We start from the raw sequence: 24,403 nt of genomic DNA, 5'->3' as shown, positions 1-24,403 counted from the left end.
TCTCACCATCTTCCTCTGCTTAATACTTGTGGGGAGCCATGATTTCTTGTTATTCTAAACAAGCCTTGCAGACTGGCTCAGTTTATGATTAACTTGTTTCGGCTTCTAAGGCATTATCTCTGCCTGCGCCTGGAGGGTGCTTGCGAGCGTGCTGTAAAGCTGGTCAGGGTGACCGGTTCTCGGACACTGAGGACTGAAGACTAGCAGGATAATTGGTGGGCTTTGTCATGAGATAATGACTTTGGGAAAGTTTCAAGGATTTTGTATCTTGTATGTAAAAGTTATGAATTTACTGTTAATGAGATAATAGCATTGAGGCTTGTTTAGTAGTTTCTGCTTTTCTGTGTTTTAGGTAAAAGATAACTTTCTGTGATGTAATGCATTCCTTTATCTGCTGACTGTTAAAACTGCACGTATTCTTAGGGTATATAAACGGTGGTAGAAAATAAAGCCGGTGCTTCAGCATCACTGGAGACCGAATTCGCATCATCATCATTTGTGAGTGTCTTTGTTCATTCCCACTCCCCCTTTCAGGTTCCTCGTTGACTCATGGCTGCTGGTCGGCCACAAATACTCAACATCTTTGAGGCAGCTGAGCATCGTAGGAGAGATTGCTTAGAGACTTCTAGGGGAGTTGAGGCCAGCTTCCGGATTTGTGGCTCCCACATACTAATCAGCTCCCCAGAAACCCCAAATCCTGTTCTCACTTCCTTGAAATCCTACTTTTGGATGCGGAGAAAGCAGACACTTGGAGGGGATCCGAATCTAGGGCTCATGTGGGCCAATGGCAACATGTATTAAAGAGATAATCTTGAAAGCATAAGGGGAAAATGAAATCGAGACCTCAGAAACGGAGCCCGGGAGGCAGAGCAATCCTTGCTCTAACTTTGCAGTCAGTGCGCTTCCTGTTCACCAAAGGATGTCACTGTCACTGTCGTCTTCATCAGGACGGTCCTAGCGCTTCTGTACCATGCCACCAGGGAACGAGGTTGCAAACATTTTCTCTTTGTGAAAATTCTCAAACTTAAAGGAATTAAACTGCAAATTTATTTTCTCGATTTTAACATTTTTGTTGATTTTAACATTTAAATACAAGACAATTAAATAAACCAGAGAAGAAATATTGCAAAGGCAAATCAGCACTCACAAAAGTTACATTATTACTACGGTTAGCCTGTGATACAACAGTCATTTGAAATATATGCAAGGGAACTTAAGTGGAAGACCTAACTAAAGGGTTTTGAAATGTTCCTAATAAGAACACACTTGAGGCACTGCTCAAGCAGCTCTAGGTGGGAAGCAAGATAGACCCTCTACTCGGAGCAATCAGGGTTTCATACATATGGAAACAATAGCATTGCAGGCTAGTTCACCATTCCCAGTATACACTCTTCGAGACTAGAGACCTTTTAAAAATAATTACAGCTCTGGCTGGGCCAGAGTGTACCAGTCATACAATCAACAAAGTACCATGCACTTGCTTTAGACAACAGCAGTATGATTTTTTTCTTTATATACATCTCTTTTAAAAGTAATCTCTACTCCCCTTTTCTGGAAGGCTCTGGGGATTTGAGAAGTGGCAGTGTATGTATCTCCTCCACATTCACAATTCTCCTGACCTGTGGTCTAGATTACAGTTCCACCCCTCTGCTGGGCCAAGGTATTAAACTAAATATCCTGGTGCAGTTTCTATAATTTGATGGTTAGGACATGGGTATTGGTATTAGGTGCCATATATCCAGCTGTATGCAGTTCATACCCTATACAAGGGTGTACCCTAGAGGGTGAATAGGGCTAAAACACGGCCCCCACTCTGTTTGCCAAACCATGAGCCCATGGTGCTGTGTCTGTCTAGTGGGGGCACCTTTTTCTAACTCTCTCAAAGGAACCGTAAGAGCTAATTGTGGCACCGTCTGCTTAACAATTTTCCAGTCTGGCTGGCATCATTATTTCTTGATTTGAGTGAAGTTTCTATATTTCATATCCCATATAATCTCCAAAAGGAGCTTTAGAACTCATTGAACTAGCAAGGATTTTCTGAATCATCACATTAGACACAATAATACAACCATGATTTTACAAAGAAATAAATTTACACAGTAGAAAATAAATACAAAAAATGTAGAAGTAAGATTTTTGACATGTGGGTCACTAGATTTAGCTTATTTACAACAAATGCATGTACAACTAAACTCACCAACAAGCTGAAGTCAACAGTTGCTTTATATGATGTTATCAAAGATAACATAACCTCTTTAAAATGTGGCTGGAAATGAAATACTTTTATTTTCTTTAAATGAGTCTTATTTAGTGTGGTGTTTTAAACCGATCTTCTTTACAAATGAAGGATAAGAAACCAAACTGCAAATGTCTGAAAACCATGGTAAAATGCCTTGGTTTCCTCTTCCAATAGTAACCACTGCCCTCAATTAGCTTATGCTCCTCCAGAGGTTGCTGAGTATAAAATTAGTTGATTTTCATACATCTCACATTGTGGAAAAGATAAAATTGGACATTTTCACACTGTCAAGCATTATGCTTTGATTTTAGAAAAAGGAATCACATTTGTTCAATAAAGTGTAAGCTTCCCCGCTTTGAAGTCCTTCTGAGAGCTATACGACTTTTACCGTTGCAGGAATCTTCTTTCTCATTAAACATGTGCTGTTTTCCAGTGAAATCATGAAGGCACACATCTCCATTTTGAACACTGAAAGAAATACCGTTTTTCTCCGTAGAAGCATTCCCTATATAAAGAAAAACAAAATTGGTGTCATGAAGTATCTACAGAAAGCATTTTAAAAAGAAACAAACATAAACATCCCTTTATTCTTAAGTATACACACATAGAACATGTTTTTTTTTTAAAGAATACTTATAATATATTGTCATATTTTACTTATTTTTCATTCATTCCCTAAGGCCACTCAAAGGAAACAAAACAAATTGGAGAATGTTTCCAAAACTAGTTTTCTGTAGCAGTTTTTAAAAGTGAAATAGTCAAAATATGAAGCAAAGCAATAGAATTGATTTTAGAAGGTCCATTCCTAACTGGCTGAACATACATTGACTTCAAGTCATAGCATATGTGTAATATAATCTAATGTAATGTTCTGATCTCCCCCAAAAGGTTAAGGTTAACAGAGATCCTCATATGTCCTCTAACAAGGTTCTTGGTTCCCTATAATTCCTATAAAATAAAACTTTGTACCAGAGAAACCCAGAGTGACAGCAGTCATGGCAAGAAAAAAATCGTCTCTTGTAGACTAAACCAGTCCCTCTGACTATATCAGGATAGGACTGATTCCCAAGACGAAGCCACCAATTCCAACCTCAGAGTCCAGGCCAGGAGGCAGCTGAGCATCCTAGAGAACCGTGGTTTGGACCCGGGCCTCCCCCCACCCCAAGCTGACCCTGAAATGTGTGTGTGTGGGAAGGGGAGCGTGCACAGCAGCTAAGACCTCTAGCTACTTGACTTCATCCTTCTGACCATTATACCATTGGAAGATAATGTAGAAAGCTGAATAATAAGCCCACTTGTTAGTTCATGCCATAAGTACAGTAATAATAATAGTGCTGACAACTTATAAGTATTGTCTCATTTATTACCCTATGGGATGGGTGCAATTATTATCCCCATTTCACATGCGATGAAACTAAGGTTTCAGAAATTAAGTGCTTTGCTTAAGGTTACATGTCTCAGTAGTGATGGAGTCAACACATGATGTTTCTTCTAAACTGAGCTTGTGGCCCCGTGTACCAAGTGAGATGGCAGCTGGTACACAAGCCTCTAAGGCATCTTATAACAGAAATATGTAACATTCACACAAACTATGTGATGGATATGGTTAACACAACTCCAATTCTGACACAGCTAAAATAAGGCATGTGACTGTCTGAGGCTGCTGTCCGGATTTAGACATTTTGGTCTGAGAACATTTTGGTGCAGGAACAATTTTACCTGGTATAATTATTATTAATAGTTACTAGCAAGGCATTACATTTCCAGCTTCTTTTTTGAAATTGCCTTTCCCATCCTTTGTGCATTCCAGATCCTGGTGTGCAGACTGAGGAGTCAGGGACGGCTATCTGATGTGCAGTTTATATGGTATTAAATGCGTGGCCGTTTTGGTGGCCTAAAATGCACACCCACCCTCACTGTTGGACAGAAAAAATAGCTGTGTCAAGTCAGCCGTGTCAAACAGCTGTGCAAACTGTGCTGCTTCCGTCAAATCTGATTCCCTGAAGGACAGCAACGTATTGATAGGCTAGGCAAGTGAGGCTTCATTTCTGAGCTCTTCCTAGAATATGGAAAAATCTGGCTTGTAAGAGCCCCAAACGCTTCTATCCCCGCCTGGAGGCTTTACCGATGTGGTGTGAATGTGAGGGGTCTTGGTGACCCACCTCACACCTCCGATTTCTCTACTTGGAGCCGCTTTTCTCATACTAACTGACGATTCAGCCTCGTTTGTCACTGCCTCTACTCTGTTTACCTGCGTTGAGTCATTCCTGATACAGCCGTTTGGCATAGAGGCCAGAGCTCTCCCCTGGTATCTACAGTGAAGAGCTAAGGCCACGTGCAGCTGTTCTTCATCTTATAGGGCAATGGTTCTCAAAGATGGGGCTGGGGGATAGATTTTACACCCCCGCCCCAGAGGACATTTCCCAATGTCTGAAGACATTTTTGGTTGTCACAACTGGGGGTGAGTGGGTGGGTGCTACTGGTATCTGATGGGTGGAGATCAGGGATGTTGCTGAACACCCCCAAATGCACAGGACAACCCCCCAAACAAGGAGTTATCTAACTCCAAATGTCATTTGTGCCAAGGTTGAGAAACCTCAATTTCGAGGCGTCCTATTGTATTTTACAAGTCTATACAGACCATTAGGACCTCGTACCCTTGGGAGGCTGGAACACTGTTCGGTAGGTGTATGAACCTTCTCACAAATGGATTTGAATTTTTCATGAAAATAACATCCTAAAATGATGAATAAAGGCAAGGAGAAAGTGTACCAGCAGAATTTAAGTTTTTATAAAAATGCAAAAAAAATATATTAAGAAGCCAAAGAAGATAGAAATAGATAAGCTTTTATGAGTAATGAACAGCCCAGTCTTATGTAAGAAAGAAAATGTAATGGAAGTTTTATCGAGAAATGTCAGAATTAATGAGTAAAGGAGGTGCAGCAGCAATAATCTATTCATATATTGGTGACAAATATTTTCACCAATACTAGTCACAGTATTTGATACTATATTTATGGGGCTTTGGGCACTGTCACAAGGCAGCCACACTGGAAAAGAACGAGCAAACATGACAAGTGAAAAATAGGAAGGTTTAAAAGTGTTGAAAATGTGTATACTAAAAATTGATATAATTTTATCAACTATTTTAGGTACTACTTGCACAGAAATAGCACAGCACTGAAGTCTTTGGGCAGTACTTAACTCAGGATTGGCAAAGTTAAAACTTTAAGGTGGTCATGAATTCCCATCACGAAAAATATAAGGGAACCACACATTGATCCACCAGCCATATATGTGATTATTCACTTTACTTAGCAAAAATGCCGTTAAAGGATAAATATTTAATAAAACAAACACTAGCTTGAGAAATACTATATTGAGACATACGTACCACTCCCGCTCATGAGTCCTGAGCAATCATTATTCACTAGCAGCGTGGTAGAGTGGGTGGAGTTACTGTTTGACTGCAGGGAATTTGAAGAACTGGACACTCCTTGGTTTACAGTCTGCTTCTTTAAGCCGTTAGTAGCAGTTTTACTCCAGTCTACAGCAGAATAAATATTACGGAAAAACAGGGCCGAATGTTGAAGCTCAAAGGCAAGAGAGAGATCACAGTGTAACTTGTTCTAGCAATTGATCTCCCACTCCCAGATCTTTCAGAGAAGTAGGTAGGCACACATTTCACAAGTTGGTGTGACAAAATGTATTTTCATTTAAGACTATATCCATTTGTCCTTTAAATGACTGTCTGGTTAAAAGTGACCTATGCTCTCTTAGAACTAAAGGGCAAGCTAACTCGATTATGTCTATAAATATCCCCTGAATTAGATAGCCAGGGACTGTCTTAAGAAGACATATTGACTGTGTCGTGATGGTTCTTAAATCCATGCAAATGACTGAACTACATGTACTGCCATTTTCTGAATACAGATCTTGTACAATCAGATCTTTGCAATACTGCAAAGGTTGTATTTGTGAGTGGTATTTATGCAAAAGGAATTTAGTTTTCAAGCAGTGCTAATTTTTCTTATTTTCTTAAAAATGAGCTATTGCTCAACAACACAGCAAGACGTGAAAATACTATAACTTCAAAATAACCAAATGTATGCTATAACCAAACGTATGCTAAAGCTTATATACAACCTTGAGTTGAGACTTAAAACGTTATGCAGGTAAATATTAAAAATGACTTTGGGTAAATGGGAAACGTTAGCTCAAAAGGAAATAAATTCTAAAAATTTCACTGTTGCTTCATTCAAGAAGCCAGCCATTAATTCTGTTGCTCACCAAGTTCCCAGATATGAGTAATTATTATTTTTTTTAATTCATTAGGTTTCCCCCTAATGTTCACAATCAATATTTTCTATTGAGCAGTTTCTGTTCATTGATTTCCAGATCCCATAGCCCTTTGGCATTGATTGCTTTGAATCTTGTATAATCTTTTCCTCAAGATTCAAGAGAAGGAAAAAAAGTAAGATAAATGTTTACCAGAATTTTCAGCCAGCCGTAGCTTTCCACAGCAAAGGTACCGCCTCCATTGCTTTCTGACATTCTCTTTTGCTACGCAGTAAAAGATGAATATGAAAAACCCTGTGGGGGTGAAAAAACCCACAACACAATGAATTCCAAACTAAGACCTGAGTAATGTCATGAGCTTCCTTTGCACAAAAGATAAAATCGTTGGCAGCTACAGGCAAAGTGGAATTCTGCAAACTGAAAAAAAAGTCCAAAATCCTGGGAAAGTTTGCTAATGAAAGGCACCCTGGGGGGACTCTCTTTGAGAGCTAAAAAGTACTTATAAAAGGAATGATAACTCCAAATTTCCAAAATTAAACTCACTGTCTCTCCTCTCACATCCTGCCCTTGGCCTTCTCTATCTTGGGAAGTAGAAGGTATCCACCCAGGATGCCAGCTTGGACCTAGGCTCCTACCTCCCCTCCCCTCCATATTTATAATAGATTTCCAAGTTCTGTCAAATGCCATCTCCTCCATGTTCAAGCCCCTGCCTGGACTTTCCCCTCTTCCTCCCAAGCCTGGGTCACTGCAGCGATAGCCTCTCCTGCCTTCCAGTCTCCCTGTAACCTACGGAAGGAAATTCTGCACTGGCATCTTGGCCACACTTCAGGCTCCACCTCCTACCCACCTCTGTCCTTGTCATGCAGGCAGGTATAGGGCTCACCACACAGGCCCATTGCCGTGACTCCTCAAGGATTTTGCCAATATTTGCTGCAGTGAAGGAACAAATCTGGAATCCTCCCTCTCCCCAACCCCTAATCTATCTACTTTAAAATCTTCATTTCAAAACATCAGGTTTGCCTTTTCAGGTACCCATCCTAAAGACTGATATCTTGAATACTGCACACCTTTGTTCATTTGCCACCCTAGGTGGCTCCCCTTGGTTGCATTAGAGGAGGAACAGCATGCATGAGAGAGATCAGAATGGGGGTACCCAAGTCCCAAATCAGAGCCTACACATATCTCTCCTTTAATCAACCCCAAAGCCCTATAAATTAGGTTCCCTTTTATAAATGAAACAATACATTCCTTCTATCCATTTATATTTTAATGAAAAGACATTCTGGGGAAATGAAAAAAAGCGGCAGATTCAGTTTCCACATTAAATATGTAAGGGTAGGTATCTTGATTTAGCTTTTATGACTAGTGTGATCTGGGCATATTTTTTTTCTCTTAAAGTGACTCTTTTAGCATGCCTTTGTTAGCAAATAAAACTTTTCTATTTAATACTACATGTGTAGTGCAACACCTGGATATACCGATTCAGGAACTGGTACATTATAGGTTAAAATTAACAATGTATGTAACCAACAAGCATCTTAACTGGCTCTCTTCAAATAAAATAAGAACCGATAGCCAAATTAGGTATTTGAATTCTATCTCAGGTTGGGATTTCTTTGAAAACTAGCAAAATGATCTATTGCCTGACAGAACTACAGGAGGATGCTATGGGAGCTAAACGCAACAGGAAAAGATGAAAACAAACAGATGAGAATGCAATTAAAAGTCATACCAACAGAGGATTTGGACTAAAAGGAAACCAAGGGACATAAATTATTGTTATTGAAATGTAAACCTATTAGGCTGCTCGGCTGTTAATGCCAAAGTACTGTACTTCCATTAAAAATTCATCAGAGCTGACAAGTATTTGATAACACTGGTCTAAAAGAATTAGTAATTTGCTTTTCTGAAGAATACAGCTAAGAGGGTTCCACATGACGAGAGCTGGGCTTCATTACCTAATGGGACGCTCCAAAGTAAGAATGATATACAAAGCCTGACCCTTTCCTGAGGCACGTCCCAGCAGAGCAACTTCTCAGGATTAGCTAATGGGCCAGCCTGCTGCCACTTGGGTCTATATATTGACTCCACATTTCTTATTATCTCCCAATCAAGCACAGACCTAGGAGGTCGGAGTGGCAAGACCTCACAGGAACATTTATGGCATGTGCACTTTTCTGTATGGATGTTCTATTTCAATAAAAAAATTTTTAAAAAGTAACGAACCAAGTGATGGAAAAGTAATTGACTCCCAGAAAGAGTTCCTGGCAGGTTCCCCTCAGTATGTTCTCTCAGAGGAGACGATGGAAAAGGAGGAAAAAAGTACCACTTGAATTTAGTGAATGCCTTTCTTCCAAGGATCTTAAAGCATCCTTTCTCGAAGATAAATCTGTTTTTCAATGACTATATCTTAAGCTACTAAATAAGCCACTTGGCAGATACTCTAACTCTTAGTAGTGATATTTTTAAGTTCCGCTGGGCTCATTCAGTGTGGACTTAGTGCTGTAGAGCTTACCTTGTAAGGTGTTAAAGATGGCAAAGAGATACATGAAGGTGATGTTAACTGGTCCCCAGGCAAAGAAGGCAAAGCCCCAAGTAATTCCCAGTAAAAACGTAAGGCCGGCAACGCTCCTGAGGTCTTGAATACTGGTTTTTCGCTGGGCTCCCAGTTGCTTCTTCTTTTTAATTCGACAGAGCTGAACCAGGACCACAATGAACATGCTGATGTTCAGCAAAAATATCACACAGAAATATCCCACAACTGTAATATAGAATACAGCATTGCTGTTGATCCAGCAGCTGGAATTGGGGGGGAAAAACCCAGGGGAAAACATATTACAATGCTGAAATATAGTTCAAAATGATACAATGAATATCATTTTACTGAAACAGTTCCTGTAAGTACAAAAGAAAATAACGATAAAACCTGCTCTCCACAACCATTTATACCTCTAGGCAAAAAAAAAATCTAAGACACTTTGGGACACTTGGTGTTGAAAGTATTTAAAAGTTACTCTTCAAAAACATTCAGGATTTTATCCCCTTTAAATCCTAGTGGTTCTATTCTATGAGTCTTTACTAACAATGTAACTGGTGTTTCATTTTTTATCAGAGGCTTATAAAAGTATTTTCATTCTTTCTATGGCTGAGGGGGCTGGGTGAAAAAAGTGAAGGGAGGAAGTAGTCCAAATTGGCAGTTACAGAATAGTCACAGGGATGTAAAGTACAGCCCAGGAAATATAGTCAGAAATATTGTAATAACTATATATGGTACCAGGTGGGTACTTGACTTATTGGGGAGATCACTTCATAAATTATATAAATGCTGTATACTATGCTGTACACCTGAAACTAATATAAAATAATGTTGAATGTCAACTGTAATTGAAAAAAGTATTTTCAAAATACTTTCTCCTAATTTGCTTTCTTTAATACTTAAGTAGTAGCATGGCATTTTCCAACTAGTTTGTCCCATTACATATATGACTGCAAAGGCTCTGTAAATGTTACTGGATTTTATTAGGCTGAGAGCCGGAGTTGATATGCTGATTATATTCTCCACTTTCATGGAGAATTCTCTTTTCCAGTTCACTTAACATTCCCTCTGGGGCTTTGTACTCACAAGTCATTGGGCGAGCCACTAGGGAATTTCCCATAGGATCCAAGCCCGTAGTTATCTGGGGATATAGTCAGGACGATGGTCACAACCATGGCTGGTACCCCTGGAAGACAGGAAACATCAGTCACACACAGTTCTAATAACCAAAGGTGGTGAGAAGACAGAGTAGAGGTCATGGTTTGTTTTCTTCTGGCAGCAGGGACTGGTGAACTGTTCACAAAACCTGGTTTCTCTTCCTCCTTGGCACATCTCCCAGCCTCCCTTGCAGCTAGGTGTGTGACCACATGACTAGGTGTTGGCCAATAGGCTATGGACAGATGCGATCTGCTCCACCTCTAGGCTTGTCCCATAAAAACCTGTGAGATCCTCCCCTCTTTCCCTCCAAATTCAGGGCAAAGCTTGGAAGCCCTGTCATGAGGCAGAGCAGAGTCTCCAGCAGCTTGAGTTCCGAATAACTGCAAGACCAGAGACCCGTCTGCTCCTGCTAATGGACTGCACATGAGTGAGTAATTATCTTCTCCTGAGATTTCAGGGTTTGTTGACTACAGCAGCCAGTGTTACCCTTAACTTATACATGCCTGGGATGGAATTTTAAGGGTCAGGTGGCAGGCAAAGTGAAGGACTCCAAAATGTAAACAAAATGTGAGTTATAATCGACTTATTAGCACTACCAGCAACTCCTGGCAAATCTTTCACTGTGACCTCAGAAGTCCTCGACTGATTATCTGGAACCCATTGATGGATTGAGGAGCCTGACCTGGTTGATTTGGGGGTGGTGACTGCCACTATGCTGGCTCTCTCAAGGGCCCACAGGAACTCCCACTAAGAGGAGGCACAGTGTGAAGACTCCCCCCGCCCACCCCCAGTTAAAATGGTTTTTGGCTGGGAAGGAGTCCTCACCCCTCCATCCCATCAGCCTCCACTCGGCCCCACACAGACCAGCCTGACACCAAATCTCAAGGCCCTGGTATGTAAAACACAATTCACTCATAGCCAAGCTGGGATGCTGCTACAATCTAACGTAATATTTCATTTAATTCTTTCACATTCGTACTTCCTGGAGACACTGACATGTGATGACTTCCAAAGGGAGACACTTTCCTAAAAATAAGGTATTGGGGGTGTGGAGCTAGTCTTTGACGAGGGGATCTGACCTCTCAGAATTCTACAAAGAAGACAGAATTTGTGCCCAGTGTCAGAAGCAGTGACTTATTTTTCTGGGAAGAAGCGATTTATCTTTCTGGAAAGTGGTATTCTGTTATTCTTCACAAAGATATCATGACAGGCGGGTGACAAGGGTGGTAAAAGGTCTGCAGTCCTGTTGTGTAGGGAGTATTTAGCCTGAGGAAGAGGAGACTTTGGGAGGGATGGCAGCTGTAATACAGTGGAAGGGATTCGCATAAGAAATCAGAAAGCCAGGCTTGGCTATTCTTGAGCTGTGTAAATTGGGATAAATCAGGTCATCACTCTGAGTTGGTTTCTTCACCTGGAGTTAGCAATAACTGCCTTGCTAACCTCACTGACTTCATGAGGTTACTTGTGTGAAAATACATGGAAAAATGGGGCATTATACTTAATGTTGTACATTAGGTCAGTGCAAAAGTCATTGAGGTTCAAAGGCAAAAACTAATTGCAAAAACTGCAATTACCTTTGCACCAACTTAATATTATTTGCAGATTGTCTAAATGACTCTTTGGCAGAAGAGATGTTAGCTTATTATTTTTTTGCCTGAGAGAGTAAAACCTAGGCCACTGGGTAAATGCCAACAGAGAGCCAAGTGAGTTTAATGGAAAAACAGGACTGTAGAGCTTTAGAAAACTGTGACTGGTTGCCTTGTAAAGTATTAAAACTAAGGCAACAGGCCCCAAATGGAGTTGCTTATGCTAAGCCCCATGTCACCAAATCGAGACTTAACTGAATTACAGTTTTGGCTCTCTCAGAAATGGAAACTTATACCAGTCAATCAGGAATGGCCTTATCAGCACTAGGTAGTTAGGTCATCTGCCTGATAGGCCTCTGCCATCCCCTAAAGGAAAGGGACTTTGCAATGATCAGTCCGCTTTTTTGTCTAGTATAACTTCCTTGTTCCTGCTTCCTTCTGCCTATAAAAAATCTTTCATTTTGGAAAGCTCCTTGGAGCTCCAATCAATCTGCTAGATTGGATGCTGCCTGGTTCATGAATCATTGGAAAAACACCAATAAGATCTTTAAAATGTACTCCACTGAATTTTGTTTTGTAACTGAGGCAATAAGCTCCCCCAATAATAGGAGTGTCCAACCAGAGGTTATATTATCTTTAATCCAGAGTAAGTCAAATTGAGGAGGCTCCTACATTTGGTGGGGAGTTGAATGAAGAAACCTTTAAGATCTTTGGGGTGTCTAAGACTTTGTGACCCACCACCAGCAGGTGGCATGATCTGAAATATTGTGCCAGCGTAGCCATGAAGTTACATTAGGTTTTATCTGTATGTTCTCCCACTCTGCCCTTCTGAGCATACCATCATGCATGTGTGTGACATCCGGGAGGCCCAGAACAGAGCGAGGCTAGCTGGGAGCGCAGGGCCTGAGAGTTTGGCTCCATGATTGTCCAGCTAACTTGTTCAATCTATTGAGCGCCTTCTGTGTGCCAGCCCCAGTTCTGGACAAAGAGGATTCATAGCCCTAATCTCAAAGAGTTTTATATTCATAACCAATCCAAGGGAAATATACAGGTGTTCTAGAAAGAGACTTGACAGGGTTACTCTTTGGGCAGTGCAACATGGAAGGAGAATAAAGCTGTTTTAGAAAAATGCCAGTGTGACCTGTTTCATCATTGTCTCTACCTGATTAAAAATCAAAACACTGGAGAAAAAGCAGAGAAAGCTGAGGCAATGTGCAAGCAAATGATACATACCCCAACCAACAATGCAGAATTTAAGGATGTACTTCCGGATGTAGGTATTAAACACTTTGACAAGAGCCAGATACATATGAAATGCCTCCAGGCCCATCCATGTAAATGAGACCAAGAGAAAATAATGCAAAAATACAGCCGCCGAGATGCAGAGGCCTCGTACGTCATAGAGAGCAATCCACGCGTCTAAGAGGAACACCAGGTTGAGCAGGAGCAGAGCTGCACAAAGCTGAATGAGGATTTTGGAGGGGTAATCTCTCCGGATCTTTCTAAAAGGAAAGGACAAGAAAAGAATTAGCATCACATTCTCCTTATGTGCACATATCTGAGTTTTAAGCAATTTATTTTGATTCTTTGGTAAATATCTATCATGGCCCCCCCTTATTTGTGGGAAATACATTCCAAGACCCCCAGAAACTGGATAGTACCGAACCCTATATATCAGGGGTGTCCAAACTATGGCCTGCGGGCCAACTGCGGCCCGCAATCCATTGTTAATTGGCCCGCAGCAAATTCCAAAATATATTTAGTTTACTTAAATAAACCAGGTGAGGCAATACGTACTTCACCTCGAGTGAGTGGCCCGGCTGTGTGTGTATTTTACCGCATATGGCCCTTGGTGAAAACCGTTGAAAAAAGTTTGGACACGCCTGCTATATATACTGTGTTTTTTCCTATACATACATACTTAGGATAAAGTTTATAAATTTATAAAGTTTTTAAAGTTTATAAAGGCACAGTAAGAGATTAACAACAATAATAATAAAAGAACAATTAGAACAATATACTGTAATAAAAATTATGTGAATGTAGTGTCTCTCTCTGTCCCGTGATTTTTATATTTTTCAGTCCAAACCTATTCCTGAGTCTGGGTAATCATCCCTTACATGGCTTGGTGTCACTCGTTGCAGGGGATCCCTTGCTTAAGTCTTCATTTAATAGGCTCAATGCTTTCTGGTGCAACATATTACCATCAGTCAGAAGACATTTTCTGGTCATGTCTTCCACCCATAAATTTAATGCCTTTTCCACCTTAACTAAATAGTTATCATACACTTGTGGCTGTAACTTTTGCAGCTTGAGGTGCGACAGCAAAACTAGCACAAGTTTCTTTTTTCTTTGTCATAATTTCACGGATAGAAGATTCTTTCTTACTGTAGATCTCAGCAACCTCAGCATCCTCTTTCTTGCCTTAATTAAGTCAATAACTGTTGCCTTTTTATTTGAAGGAAGCACTTTACAGCTTCTCTTTGGCATATCTGAATTACCAACATCACTGCTTTTGTGCTTTGGGGCCATTATTAAGTAAAATAAGGGTGACTTGAACGCAAGCACTGTGATAACCAAGACAGCTCCTAAGTGACTGATGGGCAAGTAGTGTATACAGCATGGATACGCAGGATAAAGGGGTGGTTCACGTCCTGGGCGGGATGGAGCAGGATGGCGTGAGATTTCATCATGCTACTCACTCAGAACGGTGTGCAGTTGAAAACTTATGGGTTGTTTATTTCTGGAATTTTCCATTTGGACAGTAGTTGACCGTGGGTAACTGAAACCATGGAGAGCAAAACCATGGATAAAGAGGGACTATGCATATGTGTAAATTTCCTCTCTTTGAGTGTGTGTGTGTGTGTGTGTGTGTGTGTGTGTGTGTGTAGGCATTAAAACCAATAACAATAACAAACGAAAAATCTAAACAGAATAATTTGTGGTAACCATAAGGAAAATTTGTGTTTGTATTTCTGTGGAACCTTTTACATGCTGACTGTTGACCCATCCTTTTAAATAGTTTGTAGTGGAATCTACTGAGTACCCACCCCCTATTTCTCCCAAACTACTTCTAGAAGCATTGCTGCTGCTTCTTATATAATAGGTTCCTATATTCAGATCTTCAAAATATAGCCAGTGTCCCCTATTATGTTATTAGTTAAAATGAGATCATGGAAAGAAGAGTTTAAACTATAGCTAAATGAAACAGACATAGGAAAATACAGCTAATTAATGACATGTACATGCTTATGTGTGTGAAATTAGATCTGGTGAAGTCATTCTGAGTAATGGCTGGCCCTATGGTAAATTAGTCTATCAATAATATTTTCAAAGGTCCAGTAGAAGATCTGTAGTCACAGCTGGACCCTAAGTTTGGCACTCAAAGTAAATTTGTGCATTTCCTGATCAGTGTCCAAAATCTACATCTCAGAACTTATATATTATTTTATTTAGTTAATGTAATAAAAGCGGCTATTTCCATCTTTTCCAACAGAATTTGTTGGAATTCCCCCAAAAAAGTGACCAAAGGGACCCTTTTGATGAGCCAAGGAGGTGCTGTTATTTGGAATATCATACTTGCTTTCATTTACAAAGCTGTGCTCACCAAGTATCTATATTTTTCAGTGATGCTTTACACCCTTTTTTCTTCAACCCACATATGTTAATGAATTTAATCTTTTGTGTTTGCTTGGTATAATTTAGAAATGTAATATGTTAAACGTAGCTCTTATGCTGTGCATGGAACTATGGTCTAATTCAGATTGTAAGCTGTTGGTTTTTGGGGTCTGTATCCATCTTTCATTTCATATTTAATGTCAACTAAGTACCAGGCATCATTTTAGGTACAAAAGTGATTAAGACACAAACCCTGCCTTCAAAGAGTGCATAGACAGACTAGTGGAAGGAAGCAAGTATATAAACCAAAAAGTCCCATGAAGTTTTACATATATGTGGCCCGACTAGGTGGGTGCATAGGATAAGGTAGGTTGAGGAGCTCACTTAATTAATATATTTTGGCAATAGAGGTGAGTACTGCATCCTATAATCCAAGTTTCCAGTTGCGGATACTCACTCAAAGGCTATGTAGGTTATAAGAGTAACTGACAGAAAAATTGATGAAAGCCCACAACCAATATATGTGATAAACGTCAGAGCCATCATCTGAGCCGGTGGCAAGGATGTTCGAGATAGGTCCTAGAAAATAAAATATTGTTTTCAAGATCAAATATTTTAAATAAGAGACATGATTTACATTGATTGAATGTTCTAAGTGCCCATCCATAGTTCATTCAACAAACCTACAAGGTGGGCAAAATTATTGCCATCAAGTAAAGGTAATGAAACCAAGGCCCAGAGAGGTTAAGTAATTTGTCCATGGTCACACAGCTGTGAAGTAGAGGAACCAGGATCCAAATTCAGGTTTGGCTGACTCCAAAGCCCATGTACTTGATCAGCATATTGCGGTGCACTTGAGAAGCACTGGGCTAGGAGCCTAAAGACTTGAATTTGGCTTCTGGCTCTTATATTTCTTAGTTATATGACTGTGGACAACTACCCATCAAATGAGTCTTAATTCTGACTTCATTCAAATGACAATGCCCCATTCTACTTATCTTGCAGGACTATTGGGGAGATTAATAAATAAGATAATTTCTGTCAAGGTGATGTATAAAAATTTTAAAGAGCATTGCAAACTAAACAATTTTTATTACCCATTTTAATCTGAATTCCCCAGTCCTCCTAACTATTTAAATGAAAAAAACTTAAATGTAAAAATAGAATGAATGGGGACAAAACACGTCCATGTTCACGCATTGTCCTTCAAGTGCATTTGCTTATTAGAAGAGTAATTTTATTGGTCTATAACTTTGCCACAGCATCATAGCTACTGATATATTGAAGTCATCCATCAGATTAGACATGGTGGTATGGTGCCCAGCTACCCCTGAGACCCATAACCCACGGCCAGGTAGTGTGGGGATGTTACCAGTAGGACGCCGAAGCTTGTAAGGTGGCTGCAGGTACAGATGGTTTCATTCAGCCTCCTGTCTCTGACAGAGCAGCCATCGGATGACCAGCCTCCTCTGCCACCTGTGGTATTGGAAAGAGTATCTGTCCTATCAGCAAGGCTATGGCACCAATGACCGCCCTTCCTCCCCACTCTCCCCCTCCCTGCCCATTCCAGACTTTGTGAAAGGTATGACTAGAACCTACCGTTTCTGCCCAAGTCCCAAAATACACATCTCACTGTTAAGTCATCCTGCAGTAGAAAGATGCATTACAAATAATTAACGTACCGAAGTGAAAAAACTGAAAAGCAATTGAAAAAAACCCTGATATTTTTAACTGCAGAATCTCATAATTGTTCCTTAGAAGCAAGCAAGTCTCACATAGGTCAGCACTTCTTAAACTCAGCAATCGTGCATAGGAGGTCTTGCTAAAATGCACATTCTGATCCTGGGTCTGGGATGGGGCCTACAAGTCTGCAGACCCCACTTTGAGTAGTGAGATCATAGATGATGCACAACATGAACTGAACTGGGAGATGTTTTTCTCTTTGGAGGTGAGAATCAGACCTGCAGCCACAGATCTCAGTGAGCTACAATTCGACAATTGATAAGCGCTTGCTTTTGTACTGTTCCTTCTTGGAAATTAGGTGGTCAGTTATTAGGCATGCTAAAACCCAACGGAGTGACGATGTGACTCTAGTCTTACACACTGTCCTAACTGAGTTCAAGGTTCTGCTGGGTCTCTTTTTTTGGGGGCCAAGTCTTACTGGCATAGTTCGCACAAAGTGTTTCTGGTCAGTGAACAGACTAGACAGGCCTCTCCCACCTGGCTCTGGCCGATGTGCTTTAACATAACCGTCACATTTCTTGTCAGGTTCTTGACAGTCAGGTTCGCAACACTGGACGATATGACGTAGCTGATCAGAGAGAGGTTCTCCAAGGCAGGGTCCTAGCACACCAAAGAATCAACAAGATGGCAAGAAAAAATGAAATGTTATCAGAGAGTTTTAGAGCTGGAAGGGACCCTGAGGACTATTTAGTCCATATTGTTTATTTTACAACCTAGGTCAGAAATTGAGGGGCAGGGAGTAAAGTGACTTTCCCAAGGACCATAATTAGAAGCAGAGCTTGCCCTACTATACAGTGCTCTAAATACCAAGTTAAATTTCACAGATTAACACAACGGGACCTTCAGGAATATTAAAAGGAATATCGCATTAAGCCATTTAAGCTGTGTATCCTTGAGCGAATTACTTAACCTCTCTGTGCCTCCATGGTCTCATCTGTAAAATGGGGGTAATAGTTTAACGGTTCCTTCCTCACGGAGCTGTTGAGAGGATTAGAGTTAACATTTCTAAGTACTTAGGATAGTGCTCGGCAATTGGTAACTGTCAGTTACTGTTATATATCGTCACTAGCATCCTTAGGTCCTGTTTAAAAATAAACTGTGCCTTTTCAGCACTTCATTTGACTTATAGCAGGCTTAAGAATATGTGAGGATTAAAAATAACAAAACTCCCTCCCGAATAAAACCTAAATCAAAAGCAGTTAGTGGCAACTTTACCTGAAACAGGGCAGGTGTTTCAAAAAAGTTGAACTGAACCCGGGAAGCTAGCTCTACGTCATTAGCCGGTAAATTATTCATCAGCGATGAAGGCAGAGTAATCACGCCAATACTATTCTCAGGAGCCTCAGTTTCCAGAGAAACCTGAAAATCAAGTAAACGATAAGAAGAATATTCTCTAGGGGCTAGTCTAAGGAGGAGTTGGAAAACACAAATAAGTAAGAGGAAGGATCGTGTAGGAGCATTTATCTGTGGTGCCCAGATAATCGGTTCTTCTTGTTTCTCTGATTGCTACGGAATTAGAGGGGATGTATAATAAGGAGATGAGGCCTTGGAGCAGGTAAGAAAACATGTTAAGGATACAGAGAAACAGGAAGTGCAGAATATTATGTGTCAATGATATCTCCATAAAGCGGGGGGAAAAGAAAAGAAAATGCAAGGTAACTGCAGACCCCAGGGAGACCACAGCAGCGACACACCAACTGGGTGGCCTGTTAGGGCAAAGTCTTCCTAGAACCACATGCACTAAACTTGTAAAGGGCAGACTATAAAAATGAAAAGGCAAGACTTGGTTTTACTTGTCCAGCCCCCAGTCCCTCGGATAGGTAGATAGAAAACACTAGGAGCGGGATTGATATTCAGCACCACTATTCACACCAGTGTAGTCCTAACACTTATTTAAATATTGGAATGGGTTGATAAATAGCTGATGTCCCTGCCCTCTCCCAACTACCTAGAACTCTCCGCTGAAAACTTCGACCACCTCACCCTCCCCAAACTCCCACCATCCAGCTGCTAAAGGCTTAACGCTGGGCACAACAAAGACCTCTGAGAACCTGCTCCGTCCAAGACCAGTAATATCCTTTTTTAGATTCTGTGGTGCTTCGTTGTAGATGTTAAATATTTTGAATATCACCTCTGTCTATAAGCAGTAATTGCCTCAGTCATGAAGTACATGGGGACTATAATCATATACAAGAAAAAGCTGTTTCGACAATAAATTATGTACCTGAAGATTGGCAGGGTCCTGGGCAGCAAAGGTAGTTGTGTTGAAATTACTGGCATTCACTCTGACCACGGCCAGAGCCAAAGAAGGGGAGGTTAGACTTATGGTCTTGGTTGAAAAATTCAGCTGTAAGCCAATGTCATCCACTACTTTTAGCAATCTGTAAAGATAAGTGGCAGTTCAGATTCAGCACTCCCACTTTGTTTTCCCCATTCTAGCAGAATACAGAGTAGCAATTGAAATCATTATGAACCCCACAGTGGGAGAGAAAATACTTGGCTATAATTAATCATGTAAGAAGCATCGTTATCATTAGAGGGTCAGTTTGCTAAGTCATACCTTTGGGCCAGAGGGGCCAGCAAGGCCGGTGGGGAACGGAGGAGTTTGCTGACTTGGGTTATCATTTCTTCCGCGAGGTTAGGCTCCAGGCTGCCTAAGGACAGAACTTTCTCCATCTGAGACACTTGCTTCTCAAGATCAGAAACACTGATGCCGCTGGTGTGAACAATTTCTATAACAGAGAGCCAAATCACTTGATGAACACACAATGGAAAAAGTCACTAATAAAGAAACATACGTAGGCTCTGTGACCTGGCAAACCCATTCCTAGGTATTTGCCCCAGGGAAATGAAAACATGTCTTAAAAGAAGATTTGTTCATGAATGTTTATAGTGGCTTTTTTTTCATGATAGTGCCAAACTGGAAACACCCAAATGTCCATCAACTGGAGAATGGGTAAACAAACTGGTCCATCCACACAATGGACTATATTATTCAGTAATAAAAAGGAATGAGCTACTGATACATACAACAACACGGATGGGTCTCCAATTCTCTAATGTATTATGGTAACTGAAAAAAGCCAGGCTCAAAAGGCTATATACTGTATGATTCTCTTCATATGACATTCTAGAAAACCTGAACATACAGTATAAGGAAACAAAACAGATCAGCGGTGGCCAGGGGCTGGGGGTAATGGGCAGGGGTGTTGACTACAAAGGGACATGAGGGAACTCTGGGGGTAGTGCAAGTGTTATATATTCGTGATGGTGGTTACATGACTGTGGGTGTTTATCCAGCCTCATAGAACTATAAAATTTTCATCCATCCATAGAACTGGATAAATTTTATTATATGTAAATTATACTTCAAGAAACCTAACTAAAACAGTGTAAAAGCACATCAGTGTATTTAGTGTATATTCATACAAGCATAAATATACCTGTATTTAATTTATATTATGAGTACAGGATTTTATGTGGGTAACTAGATGCACTTTTTGTGGGAAAGAGAGTATTATAAAATTAATAGGTGAACTACCAGCTGTAAGCCTGATTTTTAATAGTGTTTAAAATTGGGAAACAATGATACAAACCTGTCTAACAAAAAAGTCTCTTAATTTTACCATCTAACAGCCTATTTCTTATTTTGCATATTCCTTTCTAATCTTTATCCATGTGTTACAACATACTGTTATAAACATGGTGTGCAAACTATTTTTTGTATGTTCACTTCACTCAAGACTTGAAAAATACCCCCAAGTCTCTGTTTAGCTGTTCTTATGCCTGGCTGTGTAATAGTCACTGTGTTATGTGAGTCATTGTGACACTGTCATATTTCAGCATTCCTCTCTTGTGGAACCATTAAGTTAGTTATATTATCTACCTTTTAGCTACCAGGTAAATACTCTAACACATCTTTTATGCATGTGTCCCTCTGCTTCTGTTGTCTCACTGCCTGAAACCCAAGTCCTGGGAATAGAAGCACAGCTCCAAGAGGCCAGTTAGCTGGCCTTTCTGTGTAGCCTTGTTAGGTTGATTCTCAGGGTCAATGGTGATAGCTTTGGAAAGGTGGGCATTTTAGACCCAGGCTAATGAACTTCGATTTTACTTTGTTCTTCATCAGCCATTAAACCTTCTCTTGACTAGAGTCCCAATAAATTTATTATTTGGCCTAAAAATGTTCATATTTATAAAAAATTGCTTTTTGTGTGTGCAATTTGTGTGCAAATTTGAAGAAATATCAAGTCATTTGGCAGAAGTTCTAAATCTCCTGAGGGGAGGTGGTGGCATGTGTGGGAGGAGGCAGGGACCACGACCTGAGCTGCAATGTCATGTCACGAAGAATTTGGCTTTGCCTCAGACCATCCCAAATTCTAGAGGAGACCTGCTCCTCACTCACTGAATTGAGACCCTGGAGAGTGTCCAGACTTCTTTCTGCTTCCTTCCTTCTTTATCCTTTACCCCTACACCTACTTCGTGCCCTGGGACCCCTTTGCAATTTCCAAGCATTCTTATGTATGCCATTGTTCTCTACCTAGTGCTGTTAGTGTGATGATTTCCATCTTTGAGTAGTGCAGGCTGAGTCAGGAGGAGCGAAATGGCTTCTCTCAGATCACACTGCCTGCGAGGGCCCACGCAGACCCACGCCTGGGACTTCTGAGTGTTTCCCCCCTGCTCACGGCTACCTTGGCCCAGTCCCAGTTCTGCCACTCTGACTGATTTTCAAGAACACCAATTTTTTCTTTTGTCTTCCGCCTAAACGGAGTTACTGCGTTTAGCAGTTCAAAAGTTTTCTCTTCAGAGAAAACAGTGACCCAAAATACCTTTTGTAGGAGAAAGAAACCTATAAAATAATTCATCTTGATAAAATCAGATCTGTGCTTGCCTCAGAGCTATTTCTCCACTCTTAGTCAAAACAGTTCCACTCAGCCATATCTATGTTCTATGAATGCCTGAAGGAAAGCTCTCGAAATCAAGCTGACATCATAAAAAGAAAGGCTCAACAGGATCTCATTATAGATACAGTGGTACCTCGGTTTTCGAACGTAATCCGTTCCGGAAGACCGTTCGAGTTCTGAAACGTTCAAAAACCGAGGTGCGGTCTCCCTATAGAAAGTAATGCGAAATGGATTAATCCGTTCCAGACCTTTCAAACCAACCCCTAAAACTGCAAATTTAGCATGAATTTTACTATCTAATGATACCATAGATCCATAAAATTTACGGCGTTCGTAAACCGAAATGTTCATCAACGGAGACGTTCGAAAACCGAGGTACCACTGTATCTCGATTTGGCAGGCTGGCAGCTACGTGTCAGGTAGCCAGAATTACAACAAACATAGAAGCAGCTTGCTGCCTGCTATTTACCTGTCTTGCCAGGCGGTGTGCTGGCCGTGATGACATTCACAGGGGCAGACACGGTGGGAGAGGGATGTGAGGATTTCACAAGTGGCAGGGTGTGGTAAAGATCAGTTTGGAGCACAGGGGAAGAGAGAACTCCAGATTGGGAGAATATGTCACTGGTAGGGCTAAACGCTATGGGAGCTGAAGGCTGGGGAGGAGGGAGGTGAATCACTCCTGTGAGGCTCTGGGTGGCAGGCTGATGATCTAGAGGCTCAACGAAAGAGAAGGCACTGGAGACCCGGGAAAGAACGGTGGCCAGAGGAGCAACTGGGATGGAACTGCCGGAAGAAAATGGTGGGCCACGTGGATGACCAGCATGACACAGAACTGGATCCTGCAGGTCACTAAAGGAAAGAATCAGAGAAGTGCACATCAGACATGAATGAGCTACCGAGAGATGACTCTCTTCCTCTGGCAACCATCCCACACCACCTGGAAGCTCGGGCTGCACTCCAGACCGAGGACATCATAATCTCGGAGGGTGGGAGGCAGGCATCGGTGTTTTTAAAACTCCCCAGATGATTCCAACATGCAGCCAGGGCTGAGAACCACTGCTCTGTCGTCTAGATCCATGCTACTCAAAGTGGAGTCCCTGAACCAGCAACACTGGCTTCTCTTGGGATCCTGTCAGAAATGCAGGATCTCGGGCCCCACCCAGAGCTACTGGATCAGAATCTGCATTTTAACAAGATCCTCAGTAATTGATATTTGCAGTAACGTTTGAGAAGTGCTGAAATTGAAAGCCCTTATTCACTGTCAAAATTCCAAAGTTCCTTAGCCAACATAGCCATTAAATGTTATTATTTTTTTAGGAAAAGGGTCACATGTTTGCTACATACCACTGCAGTTTTTCTAACTCTTCTGGGGAGGAAGGGCAGGGTATTCTGACAGAACAGCAGCACTGTTCTGGAGGAGACAAAAGGAAAGAAGAAAATGCATGGTCAAGAGTAAGTAGAAGCTCAGATCCATCAAGTATTACAGTTCTTACACTGACTGTATTTAAAGAGCATTTGTCTAAAACAGGTGATAAAATAAATGGGATGTCATTATATTGACAGTTACATATACAAAGGAGGTGTTCAAAAATAACAAGTGAATAATTTTGGGGGGGTTACATGCACACAATATCAATCGCTCTTCAGCAACTCCGAAGAGGAATTCAGAATTAAACAGATCCCAGCAGCAAGCCATGGAAATTCCCAATAGATTTCTCCTTCTCATCAGGGTTTATCATGTTTTCAAATACAGTATACTAAAATTTTATCATGAAAGCAGGAACAATCACTTTTTAGAGCTCCCGAAAAACTGCCCAAGGACAAAAGAATCAAAAACAGACAGCTGTAACATACGTAAATTTATTAATTGTATTTTCAATTTAAAAAAGAACACGTCAAAGCCATGTGAAGATGAACACAGCAGTAAAGATAGAGACAACTTACCTATCGGGCGAATCTTTACTCTTTTCAAAGCCACCATTATATCACATATGTTCACTGTCTTATTCAATTTTATTGTGAATGTACAATTGAATGTGCTATAAAGAAAAATACATACAACCAGAATGTTACTAAATTGGAAATCTACCTACATATTTGTAATTGCTTTTTTAAATTTAGAGTGAGGAAAGGGGACTGTTAACTTGCAATGTTACCTTAATAAGCTTGTAAAGACCTACGTACTGTGGTCTGAATTTTACCCAAAAGACTTTAAAGGACAAGAAATTTACAGAGGTTTACATTCACAGAGGTTGCAAACCAGAGACCCTCTGAGCACACACAGCTGATGATTCATTTTGCCTGCCCACACAGAGAACAGGCT

At 40.8% G+C, this 24,403-nt stretch overlaps 1 protein-coding gene across 5 annotated transcripts in view; it reads right to left on the bottom strand.

Annotated features, from left to right (window-relative positions):
* Positions 1-1,050: 1,050 nt before the first annotated feature.
* ADGRG2 (adhesion G protein-coupled receptor G2) overlaps positions 1,051-24,403 on the bottom strand; it is a 63,909-nt gene continuing 40,556 nt past the window's right edge. For all 5 annotated transcript variants that reach the window (XM_033106840.1, XM_033106847.1, XM_033106843.1 and 2 more), the window contains 16 exons: positions 24,025-24,119; positions 23,425-23,491; positions 22,550-22,929; positions 19,740-19,911; positions 19,404-19,560; positions 18,395-18,538; positions 17,657-17,779; positions 17,036-17,081; positions 16,809-16,912; positions 15,894-16,015; positions 13,052-13,320; positions 10,161-10,260; positions 9,054-9,337; positions 6,731-6,832; positions 5,634-5,786; positions 1,051-2,744 (listed from right to left, as the gene is read on the bottom strand). In XM_033106840.1, the coding sequence (XP_032962731.1) occupies positions 2,560-2,744; positions 5,634-5,786; positions 6,731-6,832; positions 9,054-9,337; positions 10,161-10,260; positions 13,052-13,320; positions 15,894-16,015; positions 16,809-16,912; positions 17,036-17,081; positions 17,657-17,779; positions 18,395-18,538; positions 19,404-19,560; positions 19,740-19,911; positions 22,550-22,929; positions 23,425-23,491; positions 24,025-24,119 (2,503 nt within the window). In that variant the 3' untranslated portion in view covers positions 1,051-2,559. The remainder of the gene's footprint in view (positions 2,745-5,633; positions 5,787-6,730; positions 6,833-9,053; positions 9,338-10,160; positions 10,261-13,051; positions 13,321-15,893; positions 16,016-16,808; positions 16,913-17,035; positions 17,082-17,656; positions 17,780-18,394; positions 18,539-19,403; positions 19,561-19,739; positions 19,912-22,549; positions 22,930-23,424; positions 23,492-24,024; positions 24,120-24,403) is intronic.

This window comes from Rhinolophus ferrumequinum, chromosome X (assembly GCF_004115265.2).
Source record: "Rhinolophus ferrumequinum isolate MPI-CBG mRhiFer1 chromosome X, mRhiFer1_v1.p, whole genome shotgun sequence".
NCBI classification, from domain to species: domain Eukaryota; kingdom Metazoa; phylum Chordata; class Mammalia; order Chiroptera; family Rhinolophidae; genus Rhinolophus; species Rhinolophus ferrumequinum.
This window is presented reverse-complemented; position numbering and strand designations above follow the sequence as displayed.